This window comes from Epinephelus lanceolatus, chromosome 12 (assembly GCF_041903045.1).
Source record: "Epinephelus lanceolatus isolate andai-2023 chromosome 12, ASM4190304v1, whole genome shotgun sequence".
In the NCBI taxonomy this organism is placed as follows: domain Eukaryota; kingdom Metazoa; phylum Chordata; class Actinopteri; order Perciformes; family Serranidae; genus Epinephelus; species Epinephelus lanceolatus.
The window spans coordinates 14,307,400-14,332,248 of record NC_135745.1 but is presented as its reverse complement, the minus strand read 5'-3'; the positions used below and the strand labels follow the sequence as shown (position 1 = coordinate 14,332,248).

The following is a 24,849-nucleotide window of genomic DNA, read 5'->3' as shown; positions in this document are numbered from 1 at the left end:
CACCTGCTGTAGTCACTAGTTGTGTCTGTCTGCCATGTGATGCGGAGGAGTTAGCATACAGTCGGTTTACAGTGAGACAGAACTAAACAGTAAATGTGCCATATCACTGAAACAATGATTTAAAAGGGGCTAAAAAGCTCTGAAGAGCTGAGGGGTTTGTGATAAGGTTCAGTATCACTCTATATTAAACTTTTTCATCAATTTTCCGTAACCGCTTATCCTGTTGGGGGTCATGGGGGGGCTGGAGCCTATCCCAGCTGACATTGGGTGAGAGGCAGGGTACACCCTGGACAGGTTGCCAGACTATTACAGGGCTGACACATAGAGACAGACAACCATTCACACTCACATTCACACCTACGGACAATTTAGAGTCACCAATTAACCTGCATGTCTTTGGACTGTGGGAGGAAGCCGGAGTACCCAGAGAAAGCCCAAGCTGACACAAGGCGAACATTCAAACTCCACACAGAGGGGCTCTCCCTAACACCCCACCCCAAGTTCAAACCAGGAACCCTCTTGCTATGAGGCAACAATGCTAACCACTGCAAACTCACTGTTCTAAGGTTACGTTTTGTAGTCATACTGTATCGATGTATTATAGTGGTAATAAGCTGTCAGAACATTGACGCTTCACTTCTCAAACCACCTTTGCAGTGTCACCCATGTCTCCACTTATAATTTGCTCAAAATGTTCATGTTGTTGCCCAGTTGTTGCTTAAATGCACAACTTCAATTCAGTCCAGTGTGATGGTTTTTGTTGTATCTGTAGGTTAGAGTGCTTGGCTCTACCTTTGTTGGAAACCCTTCTGTTCTCGGTCATTGATTGGCTAACCTGACAAACCCACTGCTGGGTTATCTTTAGATCTGAACGCTCCCAGGCACCAATCTGATGCTCAACATGGTCTTGCTTGAAGATATATTGAGAAGTCATAGTTTATATTTAGCCATACTTTGGTAGGATTGTGCCTGTGGACACACTGAGCTTATAGATGGACAGCAGAAGTGGTTTGAGAAGATTCTTTAGACATTTTATTGGTTTTATTTAGCTGACCACAATAACTGTGAAAGGCAAAAGTACAGCCAAACTTTTTAAAGTCTAAAGATGGAAAAGTATTTGATATTCAAAAGTTAGATTTTGGGTGGAGTCAACCTTCAGTGGCGTCACCTGCCTTGACCTCCCTGTAGGAGACTTGTCAAACCCTGTTACATTAACGTGCTGCACGATGTCACTTCATGCCTCTATCCTCTCCCTCTGGTCTGCATTTACCGTTGTTTGCTCATAATATATCTCAACAGCTAAGGTTAAAGCTGTGTTGATGTCCTGTGTCCGCTTGTAGTTCTTTGGGGAGAAGAGTCCCAGCAGCACTTATTTTGAGCAGAGTCTTGAACTTCTGTCTCAGTAAAGATGACTTCTAATAACTCTTATGGATTAAAAATAACAGTGTGAGTAATGACATCCTCCATGTGTGGGTGTTCATCTGCTTTGTCTAAAGATTAAGAATTTATATTATATCAGAAAACTTTTCACCACTTGCACTGTACTGAACATTCGTCAAGAAACGCTTAGCTGCTACGACATCAAAGGTTTAACGCAAATAGTGTTTGTCTGATGTGTTGGCGTTTTATTTTAGTCATGTATTTTATCTGTAATAATGCGTCATCACATTGACCTTTATGCTGTCCATGTGTTCTTTAACTGAAGTGAGCACAGCCATTTCTAGTTTTTGAAAAGGACTCCTCCGTCCTCCCACAAAATATTGATATCTACTGATATATGCCCCCTCGTGCTGAGTCAGAGTGAAAGTTTGTTTTTGATGCCTTTGTGAGTCACAGTGACACACTCCAGCTGTGTTTAATATTTAAAGTTCATCTCTGTTTCCTGTTGAAAACTGAAAGCAAGGTTTCGACAGATCTAAAGACTATTTTCTCTTTTTTTGTCAACTCTCTACAGATATTTTGAGAACATGTTTTTATTCTTCCGCTAACGAATCAGACATGCAAAGTTGTTCTGCTGCCTCCCCAGGAAGTTAATTAAAGCTCTGAAAAATCTGTAACGTCAGTCTAATTATATGTTTTGTACTGTGCTCTTGAAATTATCATTCATTTACTGGTTGAAAAAAAACACCTTGAAATGCAAAAAAAATAAATAAATAAATAAAGGTTTCAAAGTAGAATTTTGTTCATAAAGGATTAAGAACTTAATGAGGGTGTTAGTTCATATTCTCCAGTAGTGATTAAAGCTGAAAACAAAGAGAACAGTGTTTCGGGTACTTTTGAGTGCTGCAGGGGGTATGTGAAGTTTTTTTAAAATGTTAATTTAAAAGATATCGGTCAGGCATGATTCCTAAAATAATTATACTATAATAGGTTCATTAAAAAATGTAAATCTAAGTTTGATAAAACAATTTTACATCCAATATGCATATTTTCTGGTTATCTTTAACTGGGGTAAACTGCTGCAGCAAAGTCAATCACCTTCATGACGACGTTGTTCACTGTGTGTTTCTACCAACAATGTTTTGCACTGGTCAGGGGGTGCCTGGCTGAAAAAAATATTTTAAAGGAGGTACATTATTACGCCTCCACGTGAGTGAGGCATTATGTTTTCAGGTTGTTTGTCCCATTCTTCTGAACACAATATCTCAAGAAAGCCTTGAGGAAATTTGTTCACATTTGGCACAAACGCCCAATTGGACACTTCAACAATGAACTGATTAGATTTTAATAGTCAAAAGTCAAGGCCACTGTGAGCTTGCATCCATCTCATTCTCATGAATGCAATATGTCAAGAACACCTCAAGAGAATTTCTTCAGATTTGGCATAATTGCCCACTTTGACTCAAGAACGAACTGATTAGAATTTGGTGGTCGAAGGTCAATGTCACAGTGACCTCACAAAACATGTTTTTGGCCATAACTCAAGAATTCACATTTGGTAATTATGACAAAATTTCACACAATTATCAAACAGGATAAAATAAATGATGATGAAATGATGACATTTTATATCCCAAAGGCAAATGGCCACACCAATGTCATGACATTCTGCCAAAGCACTTTCTTAGTCGTTATTCAATGTAACTTGACTGCTTCAGAGAGGCATACAACCGCAAGGAGGTATGTCTAGTTGAAAAAAGTCTGACAACCACAGTGAGACTTAGAAAGTTAAGAAAACATTAATCAATAAAAATGTTTGATGATCAAATAATTGTTGATATAATCTAACCAAAAAAAAAAAAAAAGTTGCTCAAGCTTTTTAAATGTGAACATTTTCCTGCTTTTCTGTTTGTGATAATTTTGAAGTCATCACTTTGCTACTGTTGGTACTTTTTTGTTAAGTTAAATAGTAATTGGCCAGATGTCCATAGGGTGACTATGTCCAGGGACTACAAGATGAAAAATAGCCTTTTGGCTAATCTGTTTTATTGGTTAACAATATTTTTTATTACGCAATATCTCTGTCAAATAAACTCATAAGCCCTGGTGAATTCTGGAACTTCCTCCTCTGTGCTGCATGTAAGCAGCATATTATAGACAAACGCGTGGCTTGTACAAATATGTATTTTTTTATTTTCTGTTTTGAACTTACCTCCCTGATGAACAGAAATTGCAGATCACCAGAGACTTTGATGGATTACACACAGCATTTAATGATGGCTCGATCAAGGAGAATCACAGTGGAACATACAGAGTGTAACACGGTGTATGCCGTTTAGAGATCCTGATGGTGGCCTTGTCCAGACCTTGTATTTAACCCTAGGCAGCATGGTGGTGCAGTGGTTAGCATTGTTGCCTCACAGCAAGAGTGTTCCTGGTTCAATCCCATGGTGGGGTAGCCCTTCTGTGCAGTGTTTGCATGTCACCCTCTGTCAGGGCGGTTTTCTTCCACAGTCCAAAGACATGCAGGTTAGGTTAACTGGTGGCTCTCAATTGCATGAATGGTTGTCTGTCTCTATTTGTCAGCCCTGTGATAGTCTGGCGACTGGCGAATGTTTTCTTCACCAATCTACAAGTGTGTAAAGATTCTATTGGTCACTGACTCTAAACAACCCAATAGCTCACCTTGCTCACTCTAAATCACCTTGTCTTTCTCACCAGTCATGCACGACAGCATATCTAGGAAGAGACTATGTCTGCTGAGTCTGGGGCACAGGACAACCTTTCGTTTCGTAACTTTGGTTGCTGTAGTAACAGAGCCAGCCAGTGCCTCTTATCTGGGTAGCTGTGATTCCTCCATCACAGTTGGAGATAATGGATGAAACATGGCTGCAACAGAAGTAGAGAAGCCTAACCTGAAGGCCTCTTTTAGGCCTGCTGCTGACCCGAACATGACCTTAAGCACACCTGTCTCTGTCTGCCTGAGGATGAGGGTTCCAATATAGCAAAATTCCTCCACACTTCCAACAAGATAAAAAATATTAAGTTGAATACAGGGCTTGGAAACTGCGACTTAAGTCTGTATTACTATCTGTTATGATAGGGATTTGATCTTATTGTTAGTGGGACTGTCACTGGCACTGTCCTTCTAAGCCAGAGGTCGTGGGTTCGAGTCCCATTTGGGATTAAGAATTTACCAAATTTAATCAAGCTACCATGTTGAAAGTCAAGTTGTCACCACACCAAGGAGTGAATTAAAAATTAGTCACACTGCTAAATGTCCATGTACATTAAATCAGATATGTTCTTCCTTCAGAGGTGTCGGCTAGCTTCAAGTCGGGGACATCCGTCAGCTACACCTTCAAGGAGCCGTATGAGCTGAGCAGGAACAGCAGCGCCGTGCCGTCCTCCATCTACTCGGACATGACGCTGAGAGGAGAGAACATCTCCCTGAGCTTCAGGACCAACCAGAGTCCGGCTCTGCTGCTCTACGTCAGCTCCTACTACAGAGAGTACCTGGCCCTGCTCATCAACAAGCATGGTGAGGAGGCTTTTATTTTGAAGGAGTTTGTTTAAATGGTGTATGTTTAACCTTGTGGTGAAGTGTCTTGTTTTGATTTAAATCTTCATCCTTTTTAATGGTCTCTGTCCTTGTTTTTTGTTTTCCTATGTGGGTTTCATTTTGTTTGAATTCTTCTTGAACAAGATAATTCAAACTTGAGGATAAGACGTTTGCACTGAAGTTTCTTCTCTTCCTTTTTTACCTGCAAGTTTCTTGCTTTTTCCTTTATCTTTGATACAATGCTCCTAAATTCTCATTCTTACCTCTAATTACGCCTCTTTGTTTCGCCTCGTTGTCTCTTTTGTTGTTCTATTCTGTCCTTTCCTCTTGTTTTTATCCACATTTTTCAAACCTCAGAGATTACAAGTCTATTCAAGAGTTTCCTTTTTGCCCCTTTTGATCTTCCTCCCTCAACTTTTTTTCAATTACTTTTCTCTGTTGGCGTCTCCTCCCAACCTCTCATCTTACCTCTCCTCCCCTCTCCCTCTCATTCCTGTCATCTTCTCCTGATATCGACCTCTCCTCCTTTCCTACCTCCTCCCTCTCCTCTTCCTCCTCCTCATCCTCTGCTGTGCTCTGCAGCTTTACCAGATCAGGATCTGTCAGATCTTTCCTCTCTCTGTATTCACCCCGTCAGCCTCTGCTGCCTTTTAATCCGTCCAGCCGGGCTGGCTATTATGTTTTGTCTCAGGCTGGAAAAAAAAGTGCTCGCTGGTCTTCTCACTGAGACCTGATGAGTGATGCTGAGGGAATAAAAGTTTGGTGGGCTGCTAATGGTTGGCAGGTCAGTGTGCTGCTGAATAAAACTGCAGAAAATTTGCTGATGTGTTTTATACACTTTTGTGTAAAATAATTATGTTTGGCTTTTAAGAGTAGTAGGAGGCACTTTGAATTTAAAATTACATTTTCAGCATCCAGTAGTCTAATAAAATTGGCACTATGCTGCCAGATTAGCTGTAAATGGATTTTTTTGCTGGTGTTAATGACTCAGAGAAAGCTGATGGACAGCAGGGCATTAAGGTTTCAAGCTGACCGTGGAGTCGTCAGGTAAATGCACTTAAACTGAAGTGTCCAATTAAATCCCTGAAAGCTTTCTCTTATTTGCCCAGAGATGGCTCATTTCTTCCTACCTCCTCAGCCCAAACACAACCTCTCTACTTAAGGCATCATTTAAAGAATAAATGTGTTATCAGAGCAGCTGGTTCATGTAGCTAGAGGTCCTCCTACAATAACTAATTATTCCTTCACATTCCCTCTGAAAGACAAGTAGTGATTAGTGGTTGTGAGGCTTTCATGTATTATTTATTGTGTTTATTAAACTAATACAGCACATGCTGTAAAAAAATCTTTTGAAGGACAAGTTGTAAGTTCTTATCTTTACTTATCTTTTGTTAATATTATGAATATTAGGATAAATAACTAGATTTGATTACATTAGTTACTGATATGGAATTAGCCCCTCTTGATAAAGAACTCTTAATTAATAGAGCAACCACTTCTTTAAAATGCTCAGATTTATCTTTAAAGGATTGAATATGTGTTTACCCTGTAAGCCAAGATTACAGGATATGACAAGGCCACTGTCAGGAAAACAAAAACTAGATCTTGGCACGTTTTAAATTCTAAGGATATTAAAGCATGTCTCTTACTCTGAAAGAACAGCTCTGGAGGTTGATTGCTTTTTGTGATATCTAAAATGTAATCCCATGTTCTGCTGTTTGTTTTGTGTGTGAAGATGTGCTGGAGGTGAGATACAAACTGGACAGCAGCAGAGATGTTGAGGTGTTGAGGAGCAGAGTGAAGAGCCTGGCCAATGGACACCTTCACACTGTAACCATCAGGAGACTGACGGACTCTGTGACTGTGCAGGTAAAACCACCTCAGTAGTTTGACAAGTCTTTGCAGCGAACACCTTAGCAAACAATAGCCTACAAACACACCAAGCAGACACAAAGTAACATGAGAATACCTTATTGCAGTCTTGTTTCTGGCCATCTGACAAATGTTAGTTAAATATTAACCCTCTGTTTTGCTTCAGTTTGATCTCAACCAAATCGATAAAATATGTCATTTTTAGCTGTGGTTAAAATACCCCAGATATCTGCCAACTTTTCAGTTTAGTATGGAATGAGGTAGTAAAAATAGACTTCAGATTGTACATGGTCACTGTCAGGGTCATTCTGAACAGGATTGCATTGAAAACTTCAGCAAACCACTGAAGGAAAAACATCAATTTATTTAATTTATGAGAGCTTTAAACCGAGGAGATTTTCAGCGTGTTACATTTTCGTTTGAGCTGTCTTTTCCTGTGCAGTAATATGCTGTGAAAATACTTAATATAAAGTATGTTAATAGGAGCATTTTGAACAGAAATCCATTGCGCTTCTCAGCAAAACTAATACGGAAAATTAAAGACATTAAATATATGATGTGCGATAAGTTATTGCTGTAATACAAGTCTTAAGTCGTCCTTTTTGGCTGCTCCAAACACTGGTACCGTAATAGCACAAATAGACGTGCATCAAAATCCAGGTGTCACTGGCTTGACCAGGATTTTGCAAACAACAGCTCACTTTACCACTGTGTTTTACTTTGCACTGTGCTGCTCTGTCCTGTATGTCCAAGTGTAAGTGTCCTCGTTTCAAGCTCCAGCGTTATAAGTAATAAATGGGTTTTTTTTATTGGATAAGAAGATGGACATGTTGTTTTAGAGTGTGTGAAAAATGTCAGTTGCATGAGTCAGTGCACCAGAGTTTGAAGCCCTGTGTTTAGTGCGGGGCAGGTAGCATGAGTTTGGTTTGTCAGAGATTATTTGAAGGAAACAGCTGGCTAGATTGTTACAGTATACATAGGGGCTGGCGAGAACCAACTCAACTATACATTGAATGTGTTTCAAAGGAAAAACAATGAGCTAAAATAAACTTAAATTTGCCGCAAAGCTGCAGATTGATTCAGTTGTAAAATAAAAAATATTACTTACTGCAGGTTTAAGGACAGAAAATGCACAATCATTGCAGAGCTTCTCTACCATAGGATGGACCGTACCAATTTATCTGCTTATTGGCCTTTTTCAGGAAAAGACATGTACTCTGTTAGCGTGGAAATGGTGGAACACCTTGTCTACAAAGGACATGTTTCAGTCACGTCTGGTTTGCCTCTGTTTGACTGAACCAGCATGCTTACATTTTAAGCACACCTGCTTACAGCAGCAGCATAACCGCAGCTCACTCCCAGCCGCTGTGAGCAGAAACCTCTTGGTAATACTTTACTTTACGTTCTCCTATATGCCAGCATTTAATAAGCGGTTTTAACACACTATAATGCAGTTGTGGGCAGATATAAGGACTGCCTTAGCAATTGTGAAGACATCTCTTATATATTTACTTTGTGTTTTAATGTATTGTCGTTCAGTATTTGTTTATACACCAGCCTCCACAACCACTCCGCTGGGTGCACACAGGAGTAAGATGTTGACAAATACAATATGAAACACATATGTCAACTTACAGCTATTATAGCGTGTTATAAGTCATTCATTAAAGGTTCTGTATGTAACATTCACAGCATTAATGTAGCAGCAAACCAGTTTGCTATGTACAGATATAGCAGAGTAATAGTGTCCTGAGCAGAGTCTGAAGTTATGATACCTCTGTGTGTTTTAATTCGAGCTTCTCTGTGGTTTGCTGTGGCAAGCCTGCCCGGACGCACATGCATGTTAGCCCATTGGCTAGGTGAGTGCTGCTTTGCACTCCACACATACAGTTGTTACGGCTGACATCAGGATGTCATCAGTGCTGAAGCATAGTACCCATCCTCCAGTTCTGCCCTTGTTAACACTGTTAGCTCTTTTAGCACTGTTGCCATTGTTTAGCGCTGTGTATGGAGTCACCACCTAGCTGCTGGCTCAACCACCTCCACGTCAAGAAACAGAGTTCCCTTAAATGTTTACATACTGTATATAGGTACTAAATAGGGACAGTTAAAGTGAAGTGTTGCCACGTCTTTTTGGCCTCCAAGTCTTTTTTCTTTCGACTTACACACTGAAGTTAAAACACTGTGTAACTGACTGCAAGTGTTGTAAAAACGCAGCTGCTGCTGATGTGCTGTTTGACCTTCTTCCATGTTTGCCAAATGAGGCTCCGTTCTCAAGGGCAAACACAACAACACACATACAGATGCACACACAGGCAGTCTCTTCCATCCACTCCTCGTGTGTACTGTGGTACAGTATTGTGATATTCATCTGTATGATAAAGCCCCCGTCAGCAGTTTACTGTCCTGGATGCAGCTACGGCAGGGCAGCAGGGACAAACTCCACATTAAGACAACTCCAGATGAAATATGAAGCATTATAATCATATCTGGATCTACTGAATGTCTTATCTTGTTAACAACAGCCTCAGATGATGTATGAGGTTAACTTCAGCCTGAATGTCTGTATAATTATCAGCACCCTGAGATGAAAAACAAGGTGACCTCTTCTTGCATGGGTGCAGCCTCCTGAGTCTGACTGTGTTGTGAGGCTCCATTGAAATATGAGTTGCATCCAATGTTATCAATTTCCATCATATTGGGTCATTATATCGTTACTATAACGGCACAGGTGACAGTTAAGTCTGAAGATCTCAACAAGTATTTACAAAAGGTTTACATTATATTGGGTGTGTTTTGGCCAATTAAAGATTATTGCTAGTGTTTCAACAGCACATACTGTATACATGCTCACCACAGTCCGGACAATTCCCATCATATCTTTTGACACTCTCAAACATAAAATCTCTGTGTATACGATATGTACTGTTGGTAGTCACTGAAGTTGGACGTTTCCAAATGCAAATTTAGGAAATAATTCTCCTCTTTCAGATTGACCAAAATGCCGGAGAGGAATTCAACCTGACATCTGACGGAGAATTCAACACCATCAAGTCGCTGGTATTGGGCAGAGTGCAAGGTAAGTGAGGAGGCAGTAAAAGCAGAGACGAGGCCTTTTTAGTGAGAGAGCATTTGGACATACACTCTTGATTAACAGCTTTAAGATGTTTTGCCTCGTCTCACACACAGTTAAGTAAGTAAGTAAAGTTTATTTAGCATAGGACATTTCACGGAGAAACACTAGACAGCACCAGTTTAAATAAATGAGTCTTCAGCTGCTTTTTTAAGGCATCAACAGAGACTGTAACTTGAATGTCTATAGGAAGAGTTTAACACAGTGTTGGAGGCAGCACTTCAGAGGCATTTTCACCTTTGTTTCAGTTGAGCATGAGGTACACAAGTAAGCCCAGGTCAGAAGACCCAAGTTACCTAAAGGTGATAGAGGGATAGAGCAGATCAGAGATGTACGCAGGTGCCTGACTATGCAGGGCTCTTTATATGAAAACAACAACCTTAAAATTGATCCTGAACTTGTTGGAAATTCAATGTAAAGAAGATCAGATGTGTACAATGTGAGTCGTCTTGTACCTGGTCAGCAGCCTTGTGGAATATTTAAAGGACTAAATGTAGCTGCAGCTGTTTGCACATAATGGAAATATTATTCAAGTTATCTGAAGGAGAAGTCTGAGGCAAACTGTAAGAAGTACTTTAGTATGAAGGTTCTGTTTTCAGTGACGGACTCAGGATGTTTGAAGGGCAGGGGCAAAAAGGAATAAAGGGCACCTACTGCAAGACATGGGGACAAGAGGGCAGCCAAAATGGCACATCCACTTCTTTTCATCCAATAGGGCACATCGTCTTGTTTTGATCACTCAAGAGGGCAGCCAAAAGGGCACATCCTCTCGTTTTTGTTAATCAAGAGGGCAGCACTTTAGCGCAGCATTTTCAACTGAGGCAGCACCGGGGGGGCGGGGGGGCGGGGGGGCGGGGCGTGGGTCGAGTCCATCAGTGTCTGTTTTGTTTGTATTTAATTTCACTCACAGTCTGAGCAGTGAAGATTAGGAGGTCATGTATCCAATCAAATCTCTAATCTAATTTAAACTAGACCACACTGCTTCCTGCTACACAAGACAGAAAAAAAGATTAAACCTCTGGAACAATTTTTGTTTTTGTTTAGAGATGCATGTGTTTCTTGCCTGTGGATGGTTAAACATTATCAGGTTAGCTACAAAATAAAAGATAGCTAACATGGTAGCTAATGTGTGTTGTTGCTAATAGGCCTAAAGGCATTCAGTAGTTTGTAGTTTAAGCAGACTTATTGGTTTGTCTAATGCTGTGTTCAAATAGAAGACAGAGGTTGGAATTTCCCAGTTGAATTTTCTAACTTCTGATCTTCAAGCATCCCAAGTGTACAATGCTAATGACTGTAACAAACTTATGTTTCTTTGGCAAATGTGTACACAGTTGAACTCTCAGCAGTGCATATATAAACAATACTGAAGGAAAAGCAACACATGAGGCGGCACAGACATCATTATACATCTTATTTTAAGGCATGTTGATCTTCAAAGATAAGTAAATGCTGTATACCCCTAATGTTTCCACACTTTTAGGCATTTTTTACAATTTCCTGAATAGCTTGTGTGCAGAGAAGTTAACTTTCAGAGACTGTTTACCATATTCACCTACCTTAAAACTTTGGTGGCACACTTTGACATCAATTTACATACAGAAAAGGTTATACTATATGATAGTTAATAAACTTCACGTTACCTTTTAGTTGATGGTTTGCCAGTTAGAATGTGTGCATCCGTGAGTGCTGCCACTGTTGTGTGACATCAGATAACTGCTTCTTCTTGAAGTCAGGGCAGATGGATTTGCCTCAAGTTTACAAGTAGGAACTCTGACATTGAGTGGCATTCCATTCTACTTCTTCAAGTAGGAGGTCAGAAATATCAAGCTCCAAGTTGTCTGGAGCACAGCATAATGTAATTATCTACTTGCAACAAAGGCTGTGTCCAGAGTGATTCGTTTTTAACTGCTAGTTTACTATTTTGTGCATCTGCTGTTTTATAGATTTTGGTTATTTAACACCAAATAATAACATAGTTCTGAAGTTTCCAATAAATAAATCGAGTAAAATATCAGTGTTAATATTTTCTAAGTGGGTGAAAATCAGATAATAATAAATAAAAATGCAAACCCAGACAGAAATCTCATTATAAAGTGCTTGTTTGCATCCAACTTTATGCATAGTCTACTCCAATTATGCTGAATCTGTGCTGGTTTCAAGTTAGCTGTCAAAACAAGTCTAGAAGAGTTTGATGCATAATTGATTAGTTGTTGTGAATATCATGTAGCTGCTTTCACTTTATATCATTACCAGGAGAGATAAAAAGAGAGAAATGTGTTAGACAGCGTCGAGAAGCCTCAGCAGGTATGGATATTTTCAGCATTAGTAAATGGGTGCAGGGTCAAGTTAAACCAGAAGTATACTTTCCTGTAATGCACCTGCACCGATTTTAAGCCTGTTAAAAAGTCCTTACCCTCTGGGAGGGTTTAACCACATCCTCACTGAGCTCCTGTGTGAAGTCCTGGACAGGGAGCATTTATAGAATCAGGGCGAGACAGTAATTGGCTCAGTCATGACTTATTCATGTTCTCTTTGAGCGGCTCTATCAGAGACGGGCTGAGATATAAGATGTTAATAACATGAGAGGCCGCAGGCTGCAGTCACAGCTCTTTGATAAGACAGAGACACAACAACTGCATGGTCAATTTAACAGGAAACACATTGGCTATTAGAAACAGCTTTCACCAGAGGCATGCATCAGGTAATACCTAATAATGGCCGTAAGAACATGATTAATTTTGCACAGAAACAAAATGTATCGGGAGGTGTTCTCTTTATGATTTCTGTGAGTATTTTTATGCCTCTGTGCAGGCAATAGGCATGGCCGGAGGCAGTATGTTTTCAAGTTGTCCTTCTATCCATCCCATTCTCGTAAATGCAATATCTCAAGAACGCCTAGAGGGAATTTCCCAAAATTTGGCACAAACATCCACTTGGACTCAAGTCAATAGATTTACTCATCGAAGGTTAAGGTCACAGTGACCTTGCGTCTGTCTCATTCTTATGAACGCGATATATTTCAACAACACTGTGAGGGAATTTCTTAAAATTTGGCAAAACCCCCCACTTTAACTCAAGAATAACCTGATTAGACCTTGATGATCAAAGGTCAAAGGTCAAGGTCACTGTTAGCTCACAAAACATGTTTTTGGCCATTACTCAAGAATTCTTATGCTAATTATGACAAAATTTCACACAAATGTCTAATAGGATCAAATGGTGAAGTGACGACATTTGATATCCAAAAGGTCAAAGGTCAGCTTCACTGTGACATCATAATGTTCTGCAGAAACACTTTTTTGGCCATTATTCAACAACATAACTCAGGAACAGAAGGAGAGACATTTTGTCAGATACTGAATTGGTGACACTGATTTTGGGTGTCCATCATGAAAGCATTGTTTACTGTCATGGCTGCAAATGACTGGGCAGACAAGTAAACTGTAACTACAACTTGACTGGTTTGCGGAGGCATACAGTTGCGAGGCAGTACTTTGCATTTTGTTTAATTCAAGTGGCCTTTTTCTGGAATATTTTAATCAAGTACTCTTAAAAAAGCATGCAGCAGTGTGTGATGTCATGTGGCACCCTAAATAAAAAGTAGGCTATATTTATTTATGTTTTACTACATTATGATTTACTTACATACCTGCATGAATATGTGTTATTTGGTAATTCTTTGTTTTTCATCTTCTGGTATTTCTGATCTGCTGGTGCTAAAAACTATAATTACTTGCATTTTTGGGCATGAAGATGATTAAAAAATATGCCATATTGAGAGGAAAATTCTTTGGCAGCTTCATTTTATGATGTTGGCCGCTGATATCTTCCTTTATCCGTCCAAATCTATTGTTAAATAATTCAAATCCACTAAATGTACAATAATTGAAATCAATGTGTCATAGTAAACATGCACACCACATATCTTGTGGAGTAACTAATACAGATCTTTTGTCCATTTGGATGTAAAGCTCCAGTGTATTGTAACTCAGCACAGTGTGTTTTAACCCTGTCATGTCAGCTTGTGACCGGTCCTCCCCTCTGTCAAACCAGCGGAGGCAGAGTCAAATCAGGATCAGAAAAGCAGCAGGAAAGTTGATTTTTCTGTCGTTTCCTGTCAACCCTGTCATCCATCAGCCTAACTAATGGACCCGGAAGGAATTCAGAGAGAGGGAGAGAGGTGATGGAGTGAAGCGTGTATCAGCTGAGAGGAGCTTACAGGCTGCAGTAATGTTTCCTGCTGCTCTCATCAACATGCAGATGTGTCCTGGTAAAAAACACAGTCACCTCTCAGTCATCTGAACAGACACTGATGCAGCTGCTTACAGCGGTAATGTCGGCTTTCACAGCTGCTGTTTACACTGTTGCGAAGGAATGAAGGTGAATGATGAAGGGATTTAAGTCAAAAGTAAACAGATAGAGGTGAGAGTGCACATCTGTCTTGTGGAGTGATAGATGCAGACTGGGAGCTCAGTCACTGACAGTGTGTCTGCTGTAATGAGGCTGTATTTGTAAGGTTATGTGTGCGTGCTAATCATTAGAGTCAATGTTCTGCCACTGTTGTCCTGCTCTGATAACAGGGAAATGTGAGGTAGAGTCAATGAACCTGTCAGTGTGTATTGTGATTTTTATTGAGCGAGTCATCTTACTGGATTAGAGAGTATAGCCTCTTAACTAAAGTTTAAAAGTCAAAACACTTTGGACAGATAAATAAAGATTTCTGAGCTCTTTCTCTGACACTCAGTGGTTCCTGTCAGTTTACCTATGCTCTGAGAACCATAAAAAACACCCATCCCAAAAACGTGCTTCATTTCACATTGAGCATTAAAAATGTACTTTCTTTCTTTAATCTTGAAATGAGTGTCAGTATTTCAAAGAACAAAGCAGGTCGTCACACTTGTATTGAAGAAATAGTTCAGCATTTTGGAAAGTACACTGCTTTTATTGCCAAGGGTTAGATGAGATTTGATACCAATCACATGTATTGTAAATATGTAACTAGTCAGCTCCTGTGGAACCACAACATGTTTCTGCCTGATCGTGCATCTCATTCACAAAAACAAGGCACACTGTAACTGCTACAAACTCATTATACTAATCACAGGTTTCCCTCACAGTCTCCACCCATCAACACAACAATGAGCAGAACTGTGAAACACACTTCTTACCGGTCTATGGAGTGGACGAGCCCCCATTTGTCACAGCCCAGCTCAAAAGCTATGACATAAGTGATAACCCAGAGCTGTCCTCAGGCTGAGAGAGAGAGTGAGGCTGAATCCAAATGTCCACCCTCTGGACATGCAGACTGAGCCCTCGCGGACTTCAGCTGGACATAGCGTAATGTATTTACTGTCATCACGTAAAATCTGCGAGGGCAGAGACTGCATGTGGCTGATAGACAGCCCTTGACTGTTTTACTCATTGCCATGGAAATGTTCAACTATCACTGCTGTCATTTTCACATATGTCATATAAGTTGATGAGTGCCTATTAATCTGTCCCCAAGCAGACTCTCTGGAAGTCTGCAGAAAGTCCACTTGAGGCCCCTTATGGACTGGATGAATTGTAGCTTTGGAGAGCCCTTAGCACTCCCAGACTTTCCGGGAAGTTCGCAAGTCTGCAATTGCGGTGAAGTGTGGACATTTGGATTCAGACTGAAACTGACAATAGAGGAAGTAGGAGTACACACCGGGCCCAGGTGTGGCTCAGTCAGCCACAGACCCTCCTCTCAGCAAGAGAGCCATCTAGAGTATGGGAGGAGGGTCATCACATTTGCTCGCTACAGTACATTCAACAGCAGATGGAGAAGAGCAATTTTATCATTTCAGTATCAGTACTGTAAATTTAACCCTATGGGCCCTAGGCGTTTTTGGGGTATTTTTACTGCCTTTACTTTTAAGCTCATATCACAGTCATTATAAAGGCTACATACACATGCTATATTTTGTTTTGTTTTTTTTCAGGTCAATCAGGGCTAACCAGATTTGCCATCATTTCATGTCCTTCTATGTGCCTGTATTTTATATCAATTTTTATATCAATGAAAAGAACAAATCTGTATGACTAAATTCTTACATTTTTACATGTATCTCACCATAGCAAGTTGGAAGAAGACATATTCTGCCACATATGAAGAGGGGAGACTCTCTGGAATCTGGCAATATAAGAACCATGATGGTGGGACATTCTGTCACTTCACAGTTGTCCAAAACATGTGGTTTGTTCCAGGCGGACATGTTTGCCAGTATTTTTTCATTATTGCAAGAAATTCCATTGACTCATTCACAAGTCAAAAATGTGTTTTATCTATGACATCTAAGATCATAGAAAAATAGTCAACCAAGTGCAATGATCCAAGATAATATTTCCCACTTTGTTTGCAGTAAACAAAGTTTGTTATTGTTTTTCAGTTTCAGTTATATACTGGGGGGGCATTTTGGGCATTGGGGGACACACATGTCCCCCTCAATGTATATGGTGACTACGGCCCTGTCATGCATGCATAATTAGGCTGCAGTTGTCTGGGTGCACAAAGGTGAAGTGGCTGGTCTTGCCATACAAAGTTTGATGGAGTGTCAACTGGACAATATGGAGATATTTGCATCTTGAAAGCCGGACTACAAATGTGGATAGACAGGGAGAAACACACGCAAGCCTAAGACGTGGTAAGATATGATATTCCTCACTATATGAAGTGACTGATAACAAGATCTGTATAATGGATTTTGAAGAAATTCGTCAGGTTTTTATTTTGTAGACAATCAATCTGTATTTATAGCATGATGGGATGACAGCACAATGATGTGTGTGGTATCATTGGAAAGCTCTGCTCCTGCGCTTTCATGTGATATGCGTGGCATTTCTGTGCGAGCCTGCATTTGCGAGTAATCCATCCAAGAGTAATGTGTGTGCAGAGCTGTATGAAAGCTCTGTTATTCATGATTTTAACTTTATCATTTTTTTCGCTATGAAAACATTGGACTACCGACAAGTGCTAGGTCTTGTCGGAAAGCTACACTTCCGCTGTTTCACGTGATATGCGTGGCTTCTCGCTATGACACTTGCGGAGAAAATCAATAGAGAAGAACAGGTGTGAATTTGGACGCACTATGCGTCATTCGGGCCCATAGGGTTAAATGATTAAATCTGATATTTGATAAAGATAAGTAATCTTGTCAGGAACCATCTGGGTTACATTGTTAAACTTGTTTCAAAGGAACTGGTCTTGATTTGTTTAGTAAGATATTCAAGCTATTCAAGCCTCCCTCTCATTTTCTCTCTCCAGAGTCCGATGAGATGGATCCAGACGTTGCCAGGCTGGCGTCTCTCGGTTATACCGGCTGTCTCTCAGTGGTCCACTTTAACTCCATCAGCCCTCTGAAAGCTGCTCTGCTCTACCCAGACACCAGCCCTGTCATCATCACCGGACCTTTAGTCCAGTCCAACTGTGGCTCCTCGGCTTCAGCCAATCCCTACGCAGCAGAGAACACACACCACCTGTCAGGTAAGAGAGGAGGAGTCAGGTTTGTAGGTTGAGTTGTGTTACTTGACTAACATGTTATGTGCTGTGGATTGTTTTTAGGTTCTGCGGTGTGAAAGGAGATCTGTTTTGGGTTAAAAGACTTGTAAGGAATTTGAAATGTGTCCTTTGGTCTCAAGTAGTGCTTGTTCTGGGATTCTTCCAGTCTGCCACAACCAGTCTGTCCTCCAGCTGACTTTTCTTATGTACTTATTTTTATTCATTGCCGATACAGTGGTTTGTGTTGGTTGCCAACAGTTTCTTGATCTGCTGTCTATACAAGGCCGATGTATTCCTGCCCTTTAGGATGTAAACAAGGCTGGCTTAGAAACTGGGCAAAGCAGGCAACTTTTCTAGGCAGCAGACTCCCAGGGACCCCACAAGTACCAGCTCTACTATGTGTCAGTTCAATCAGGAGAGACTCATTCTGAGTGAAAGAATTTACATGTGCAGAAAAGGATGACTCCATCGTGATGTCACATATTTTAAGGGGGGTGGTGAAGCCGTTGTAGAATAGGGAATCCCTCTATTGAGTCCAGACCCTAGAGATGAAGAGGGTGCCTAAGATCTGCATGTGATGAGAAGTGGACTTTTGATGAATTCGACCTGGGCACTGAATATGATGACTAGACGTGGATGGGGTGAAGGAGGGCACGGTGATTCAGCATAAAATGACAGCTGACAGCAGCAGAGAGGAGAACAGTTTAAAACTTTACAGCAACAACGTGACTGGCCGATAGAGATCATGGCAAAATTTGATTGGTTTAACTGGAAAAGCGAATGCCCATCATCAGTTGATTAGGTTGAAGCAGAGGTAGTGAGAAAGAGAGAGTGTTGGGAATGAATGAAGCACAAAGGTAGTCTTCCTGTCTGAACTCATGCTGAGCTTCATTTAATTTAATGAATTGCTAATTCATTAGGGAATTTGCACAACTAAACCACTGTGTGAACTAATGTGGCTTCTGCACCATTACCTAATAATGTATCCATGTCAGAATCAAGTTTTAAGACCTTAGTTTTTCTTGTGCAACAATCACAAGTTAAAAACTGCAACAGATATATTTAAAGCCATTTAGTTCAGCAGAAGCAAGTTATGAACACAACATCATGTTTTGCGTCGATATGGCGAACAAACAGTTGCTTATTTACACATCCAGCAGCTATGGAGCAACATTAGAATGCAGAATTTAGCTTTGCTGTTGGCGTCTACCAAACCCTGAAGGAAATCTCTGGCTTTTTAGCTGCTGAATGCTCCAGTGTGTAACCATTGTATACTCTGCAACTTGGAGGCAATGGGGTACTTTCATTCAGAATACACAGAGGGTGGAAGGTGGGGACGGAGTCAACAGGGGGCTCAGTGGTAAATTTTTGCCCTGTGAAGTTGGTTGATTTCTTCCATAATGACTAAAAAACTGGAATGAGTCGCCTGGCCATATGCTGTTTTGCAGCAGTCATGGTTGTTTACAGCAGATGGGAGTTGAAAAGCAGAAAAAAAAGACAATTTAGAGGATGTTATTGTCTTCTCATTTTAAATGTCACAGCTTTTCTCTGTGTCCTAGATGCCCAGTGTTGACCCTTTCCTAATGTTATGTTTGGGAAATATGTAACAGCAGGTTGGATAAGAGACAGACAAAAGTAGTGTCGTTAAAGTGAGAAATCTGTGAGTTTCTCCCTTTGTTTCTGCGTGTGTATCTATTCTTGGTAGGAGCTGCTATTTAAAACTGTGTAATGGGCTCATTAAGTATGTACACCTTGTTGAGGAGACTCATGACAATGTGCCTGATGAGATAATTAATTTGGACCACAGAGGGGAGTTTCCAGTGCCTTTCCTCTGGTCTCGTTTTCATCCAGATTCATGTTGCTTTAATAGAGTCCTCTGGAGAGCTGCTGCTGTATTCCCTGTCTGCTCTGAATGATGATACTGTGATGTTGTCTCTGAATTTCTTTCCTTGTCTCTTTTTTTCTATTCTGCTATTTTATGCTGCTATTTTCTTACCATATTTTCTCTCCACCTCTCCTTTAAATCATCTCTGCTTTTCTGATATTCCTCATATTTTTCATTTTCACCTCTTGTCCATTTCCCTCTTTCATTTCTTCTTTCTCTGCTGTAGACCAGTCCGGTTCAGTGGGTTCAGGTCAACCTTTAGTCAATGCCATCAGGACTGACTCGGCTCTGATTGGAGGTACTGAACTGTTTCACCACGTTTTACAATGTTTGTACTGGACTTCTTTTATCTATCAGAGTCAGAGATTACATTCAATATTTCATTGATGAGCGAAGATCTGCTGGAAGGTGAAGTGACGGGTTAAAAAAATCCCATTAAATGTTTTTGCTAAATGTTTCAGCGCATTCAGATTGATTCAAAGTGAAGATTGATTTGTTCCTGTGAGCGTGTAGATAGGAAAAAGTGAGAGACATTTGAAAGTGTCTGTTAAATCTGTGTGACTCTGGGTACGTCCCAAGTCCCTTAAAATTACTGCTAACCACCTAACCTAGCCACCTTACCTAACTGTTTAGTCCCTCCCACTTAGGAAAACATTTAAGGAGTCAGGAGTTAGGAGTGAGGAGCGAGGATTGCTGATAAGAGACATGAGACGGCCTTACTCTGAAGCGTCATGTAAAGCGACGTCTTTTTCTGGTGACGGCAGCACGGCTGGATCTGCTGCATAACGGAGCCAGCATTTGGCGTATATCCCAAGTCACATTATATTCGCTGATCAAAGCTGTAACACATGACATGCAGGACAATTAATGATGGGCAAATGTGTGTGTGTATGTGTGTGTGCGCTCGGTGTTATATCACTCGAGCAGCTGCACATTTAACAGCCACACATCACCGACAGTCCGCTGAACAACGCAACGGGTTGTGAATGAAATAAACTTAATTGCAACATGACAGTCTTGCATGAAATATCATCAACGTTACTCTTTGTAGTCACGTAGGCATGTGAATTACAGCGTTTCATTGCAAAGAATGCATGTAACGGGTACACTTAAGCTGTTTCTCCGCCTTCTCGTTCAAATGAGCCAGACGTAGGGGGCGGGTATTTATATGTCATGGCCTCAAGCTGAAAAAGACTTCCTGTTAGGAACCTCTCATGTTACCTTACTCATCGCACCTAACAGATCCCTCCTAACGCCTAACGCTAACTCCTTACTGGCAGGAATAAGAGGCATGAGACGGCCTTAAAGATGGCGGAGCTCGAACGACTTCCGGTTCAAGTAAGGAGTTAGGAGTTAGCAGTATAAAATAAGAGACTTGGGACGTACCCTCTGTGTCTCAGTGCACAAAGGACAGCTGAACTAATTAAACCCCAGCTGAAATGACTTGCTGATTGAGAAATGCTCGTGCTGTTATCTTCAAATGCAAATCACAGTAATGCAGTGCAAAATTGATTTCAGCTGTATTTTTGGAATTGCAATTAAATGAAACTTTCTCTGGGTAATGAAATGTGCTGAACAGAAAAGTACAGCGGAGTCTAAATATGTGACATTCTGTTCCCTGTGCATTGAAGTTTAGATTAGTAGAACAAACAAGACTGCGGGGGAAAAGAGCTCACAAACCCAAGGGAGGCAGAGATGGGCAGAAATCATCACAACAGTTTCTCAAAGCTGTGTGACCAAAGTCCGCAGTGATAGATTTATTCTACAGGAAGACAGTGTGTCAGTCAGCAGGCAACAAGGCTTCCAGGATTCAGACTTCCAACTGTCACAGCTGAGTTAAAATATGGACTCTGCTCAGGTGGTAGTCAGCTGTGGTGAAACAAGTATTCAAATAGTTTACTCACATAAAAGTACCAATACCACAGTGTAAAAATACTTCATTACAAGCACAAGTCCTGCATTTAAATGTAATTAAAATGATCTAAAGTGAAAGTACTCATGATGCAGAGTGGCTGCTGTCAGTGTTATTATATTAAGGATCATTGCTATTTGTGATAGTGTTAATATGTAGGTGGAACTTTAAAGAGGATCTCTTATGCTCATTTTCAGGTTCTTCTAGAACATGTTTACATGCTTTAATCTTCAAAAAACACTTCATTTTCCACATAATTTATGGGCTGAAACACCTGTATTCACCCTCTGTCTGAAATACTCTATTTAAGCACATCTCCTTGATTCCCCCTATCCGAAAAATCTGCTCTGATTGGTCAACATTTCCAGGACTTTCACATCTGTGCTCTTGGTGCCTCTGCACCACCATTGCAGAGAATAGCAGCATTTTCTACTGTGAAAAATCATCAATACAAGCTTATAAACCAAAATCTTCACAAACAACATATGACCAAAAATAGCATAGCATGGCAAGCATAAGGCCTCATTTACACCGCAAGCGCTGCTCGATTCACGCTGCTTTCGCGAGCAAGCTCGAAAATAGAAGAGACGCCATTTTTTTGTGTGAGTCACAGGCGAATGGTTGCGGTATTCAACAAAAAACACAAGTTTGCGTGTGTTGTGACCTCTCTTGGCTACTGTAGACATCTCCCCCTTGACCAAGCGAGACCTTACAGGCACATGTTTCACGTACTTACCCATTTGTAGTGCTAAATATTTTCTCCAAGCATTGGAATAATCACTGGCGCGCAAACCTGTCCACCCTGAGCTTAGGGTCCAAACTCACTTCTACTTCTTTGGGGTTTATTGGAGATTTGCAAACATGGTGCACTACCGCCACCAACTGTTCGGATGTGGTTTGTATTTTGACGGGACAGCAGCGGCCGCTGCGCGACACATCTCTTCGGTTTTGGTGAGAATACACGTGTGCTGCTGCGATGCTTGTGGACCGCTTCGTGAGCGCTACGCGAATGCATCGCTTGCGGTGTAAATGAGGCCTAAGAGGTCCTTGTTAATGTTGTCATTACAAAAGGTGGAACTAGTTTTTCTGACTTTATACATTTAACCTGTAACAATGGATCATATTTTATACTGATATATTTTATATGTAAAATCCTAATTTGAAATGTATAGCTCAAATATAGCTCAAGTATAGCTTAAATCATTGTAGCGAAGTCAAAGGAACAACATTTTCACTCAAGCAAAGTACAGTTACTTTAATATTCTGCTTAAGTACAGTATGTGAGTAAATGTACTTAGTTACTTTCCACCACTGGTTGTCAGGCAGTATTTTTATTTTTTAGCTGTTTGACTTTATATTACTATCAACAACTTCCAAATAATGTGTCAGTGTTTTATATTCTACAGAATGGTGTTTCTGGCCCCTCCTCACAGCCTCAGCTTATTTTATTGTATAAAAGGTTTAAATTAGATTAAGTCAGGTAAGTTTAGTAGCAGTAAGTTTGAAATCATTGGGAAAAATCTACAATTTATTACCACAGAAGCATAATGTAATCTGACAAAAATTAAAGCAGACAATGTCATCACTATCAAGTCTCATAAAACTGATTGTCACACCGAACTGAAATGTCAACAAAACAGTTGTTTTCCAGAAGACAGTGAAATTACACATCTAAAATAATAAGGTAAACATTTGAAACTGGTTCTCTATGTAAGTGTGAGTGATGAGGGGTAGATGAACCATGCACAAATGGAAAAGCTGTAAATATCATCCTTTAATCTTACTTTAAACTGCCCTTTTGATTAATGTTTTTATTTAGTTTACTGTGGGATACATCTGTGCACTGGTACAGAACATGTTTAGCCTAAATTAGCACAATGGTTGCAAGCAAGGGAAAAGCAGTAGCCTCGACAAAAGTAGTGATACACCTTCCCTCATTACCGAATGATCCTGCAGTACATGTAGTGCCTTGTTAGCTTGCAAGCTAGCCACTAGTACATTCTAGGTTTTGATTACGAAATTCTAAAGTGTGCAAAGTTTTAAAGGTATTAAGACTGCGCGTGGTCATTGTATTCAGTTGATCAAGATATAACTCCACAGTCTAAGCTAATTTCACCTTGAATCGTATCGTATTGTATCGTATCGTATCGTATCGTATCAAATCAATATGATTAGATACGATTGGATATGATACGATATACGTATCGTATCGTATCAAACAAATATTTGTCCTAATCGGAGTAACTGTCCTATACCTTGCAGGTGTCATAGCAGTGGTGATCTTTGTGATTGTGACCGGCCTGGCGATAACTGCCAGATTCCTCTACCGGAGAAAAGAGACGTATCGAAACCAGGAAGTAAAGGGAGTCAGACAGGAGGACAGCCCAGATTTTCCTTTCAATAACCAGATTGACTCCCAGAATGTCTCCACTGAAAACCCAAAGGAGTATTTCATTTAACTGGAGGCCAGATGACCTGATGAACTGGTGGTTGCAGACAGGGGAGTCCTGCCACGCCTCAGGACTTTACGCCGCACTCAGGGCCTCTCAGAGACTTCACTGGAGGCTCCACAGGATATGAAAAAAAAAAAAAAGGAACAGTGCACATAGTTTTGTCTTTTACTGTATATAATGTATATACTGATACAAACAGGCAACAGTGCTGGACCTATATGGTGTTGTAAATATTCAAAGATGTAAATGTGGAAGTCATGTCTACAGCTAACTAGTGTCACTGTCATATTGAACTGAGATTCTGTTTTGTGAATTTTGTTTAAATGGTTTAAAGTATTCAAACACAACTTTATGTCAGTGATTCAGGGTGCATGGAATGGTGGCTGGGGTCGTTTGGTTAATGCACGTTTCTGTGAGGATAATGAATGGATGTTTGCTTAATTGGAAATGGAAATGTTTGACCTGTAATTAAGCCCTCAGGAAGAGTATTATATAAGAGCCAGTGTTTGGTAGTGTGTTGACGTGTAATGACTTTTTGTGCAGAGCTTCAGGGGAGGAACAGTATGCACTCTTTAGAGGCTGTGGAGCCCTGATGAAGAGTAACCTGTGTGAAAATGTGCAAACATTGTCAGAGTCCTTGCAGCCTGCAAACATCCACCAAATACCAGGACATTGTATGATGATTTTCTAACTCCAGACAGCACATGAATTAAACATTTTCTTGAGTGATTTTCTTTTTTCCAGCAGTGTTGTGCTACCACAGACGTTTGGTGTTAACAAGAGACGTCTTCAAAGTCAACATAGTCTTGCTCCAATCATTGCCATGAGCACATTTGAGCTGTTTGAGAAACGGTGCACTGCAGTCTGGAAGCTGCTGGTTGAGAGACTTGGAGACTTTTTAGACAGTAGGGATAAATGTCCACTTTATTTCTACTTGTTTTTCTTTCTCTTATACTTAGTTCTGTCTTTCCTCTCTTCTGTTCTTCCCATCGTAACATGAAACCACAACAAAAGCCGGCAACAAAAATAGATCCATGAACTCTGAAGGTTTCTAGTTTGCAAGCATGTCATGAAAAGGCTCGCACAGGTTCTTCACTCAACTCTAAAAGTTTTCTAGTCCCTGCTGTATGCCG

General features: G+C 40.4%; 1 protein-coding gene across 1 annotated transcript in view; it reads left to right on the top strand.

Moving 5' to 3' along the window:
* The window catches only part of LOC117272198 (contactin-associated protein-like 4), a 153,501-nt gene extending 129,059 nt beyond the window's left edge, over positions 1-24,442 (top strand). Inside the window, exons 19-24 of the mRNA XM_033650981.2 lie at positions 4,697-4,921; positions 6,678-6,811; positions 9,806-9,893; positions 17,233-17,451; positions 19,578-19,649; positions 23,526-24,442. Coding sequence (XP_033506872.2) covers positions 4,697-4,921; positions 6,678-6,811; positions 9,806-9,893; positions 17,233-17,451; positions 19,578-19,649; positions 23,526-23,722 — 935 coding nt within the window. The 3' untranslated portion in view covers positions 23,723-24,442. The remainder of the gene's footprint in view (positions 1-4,696; positions 4,922-6,677; positions 6,812-9,805; positions 9,894-17,232; positions 17,452-19,577; positions 19,650-23,525) is intronic.
* The last annotated feature ends 407 nt before the right edge of the window (positions 24,443-24,849 follow it).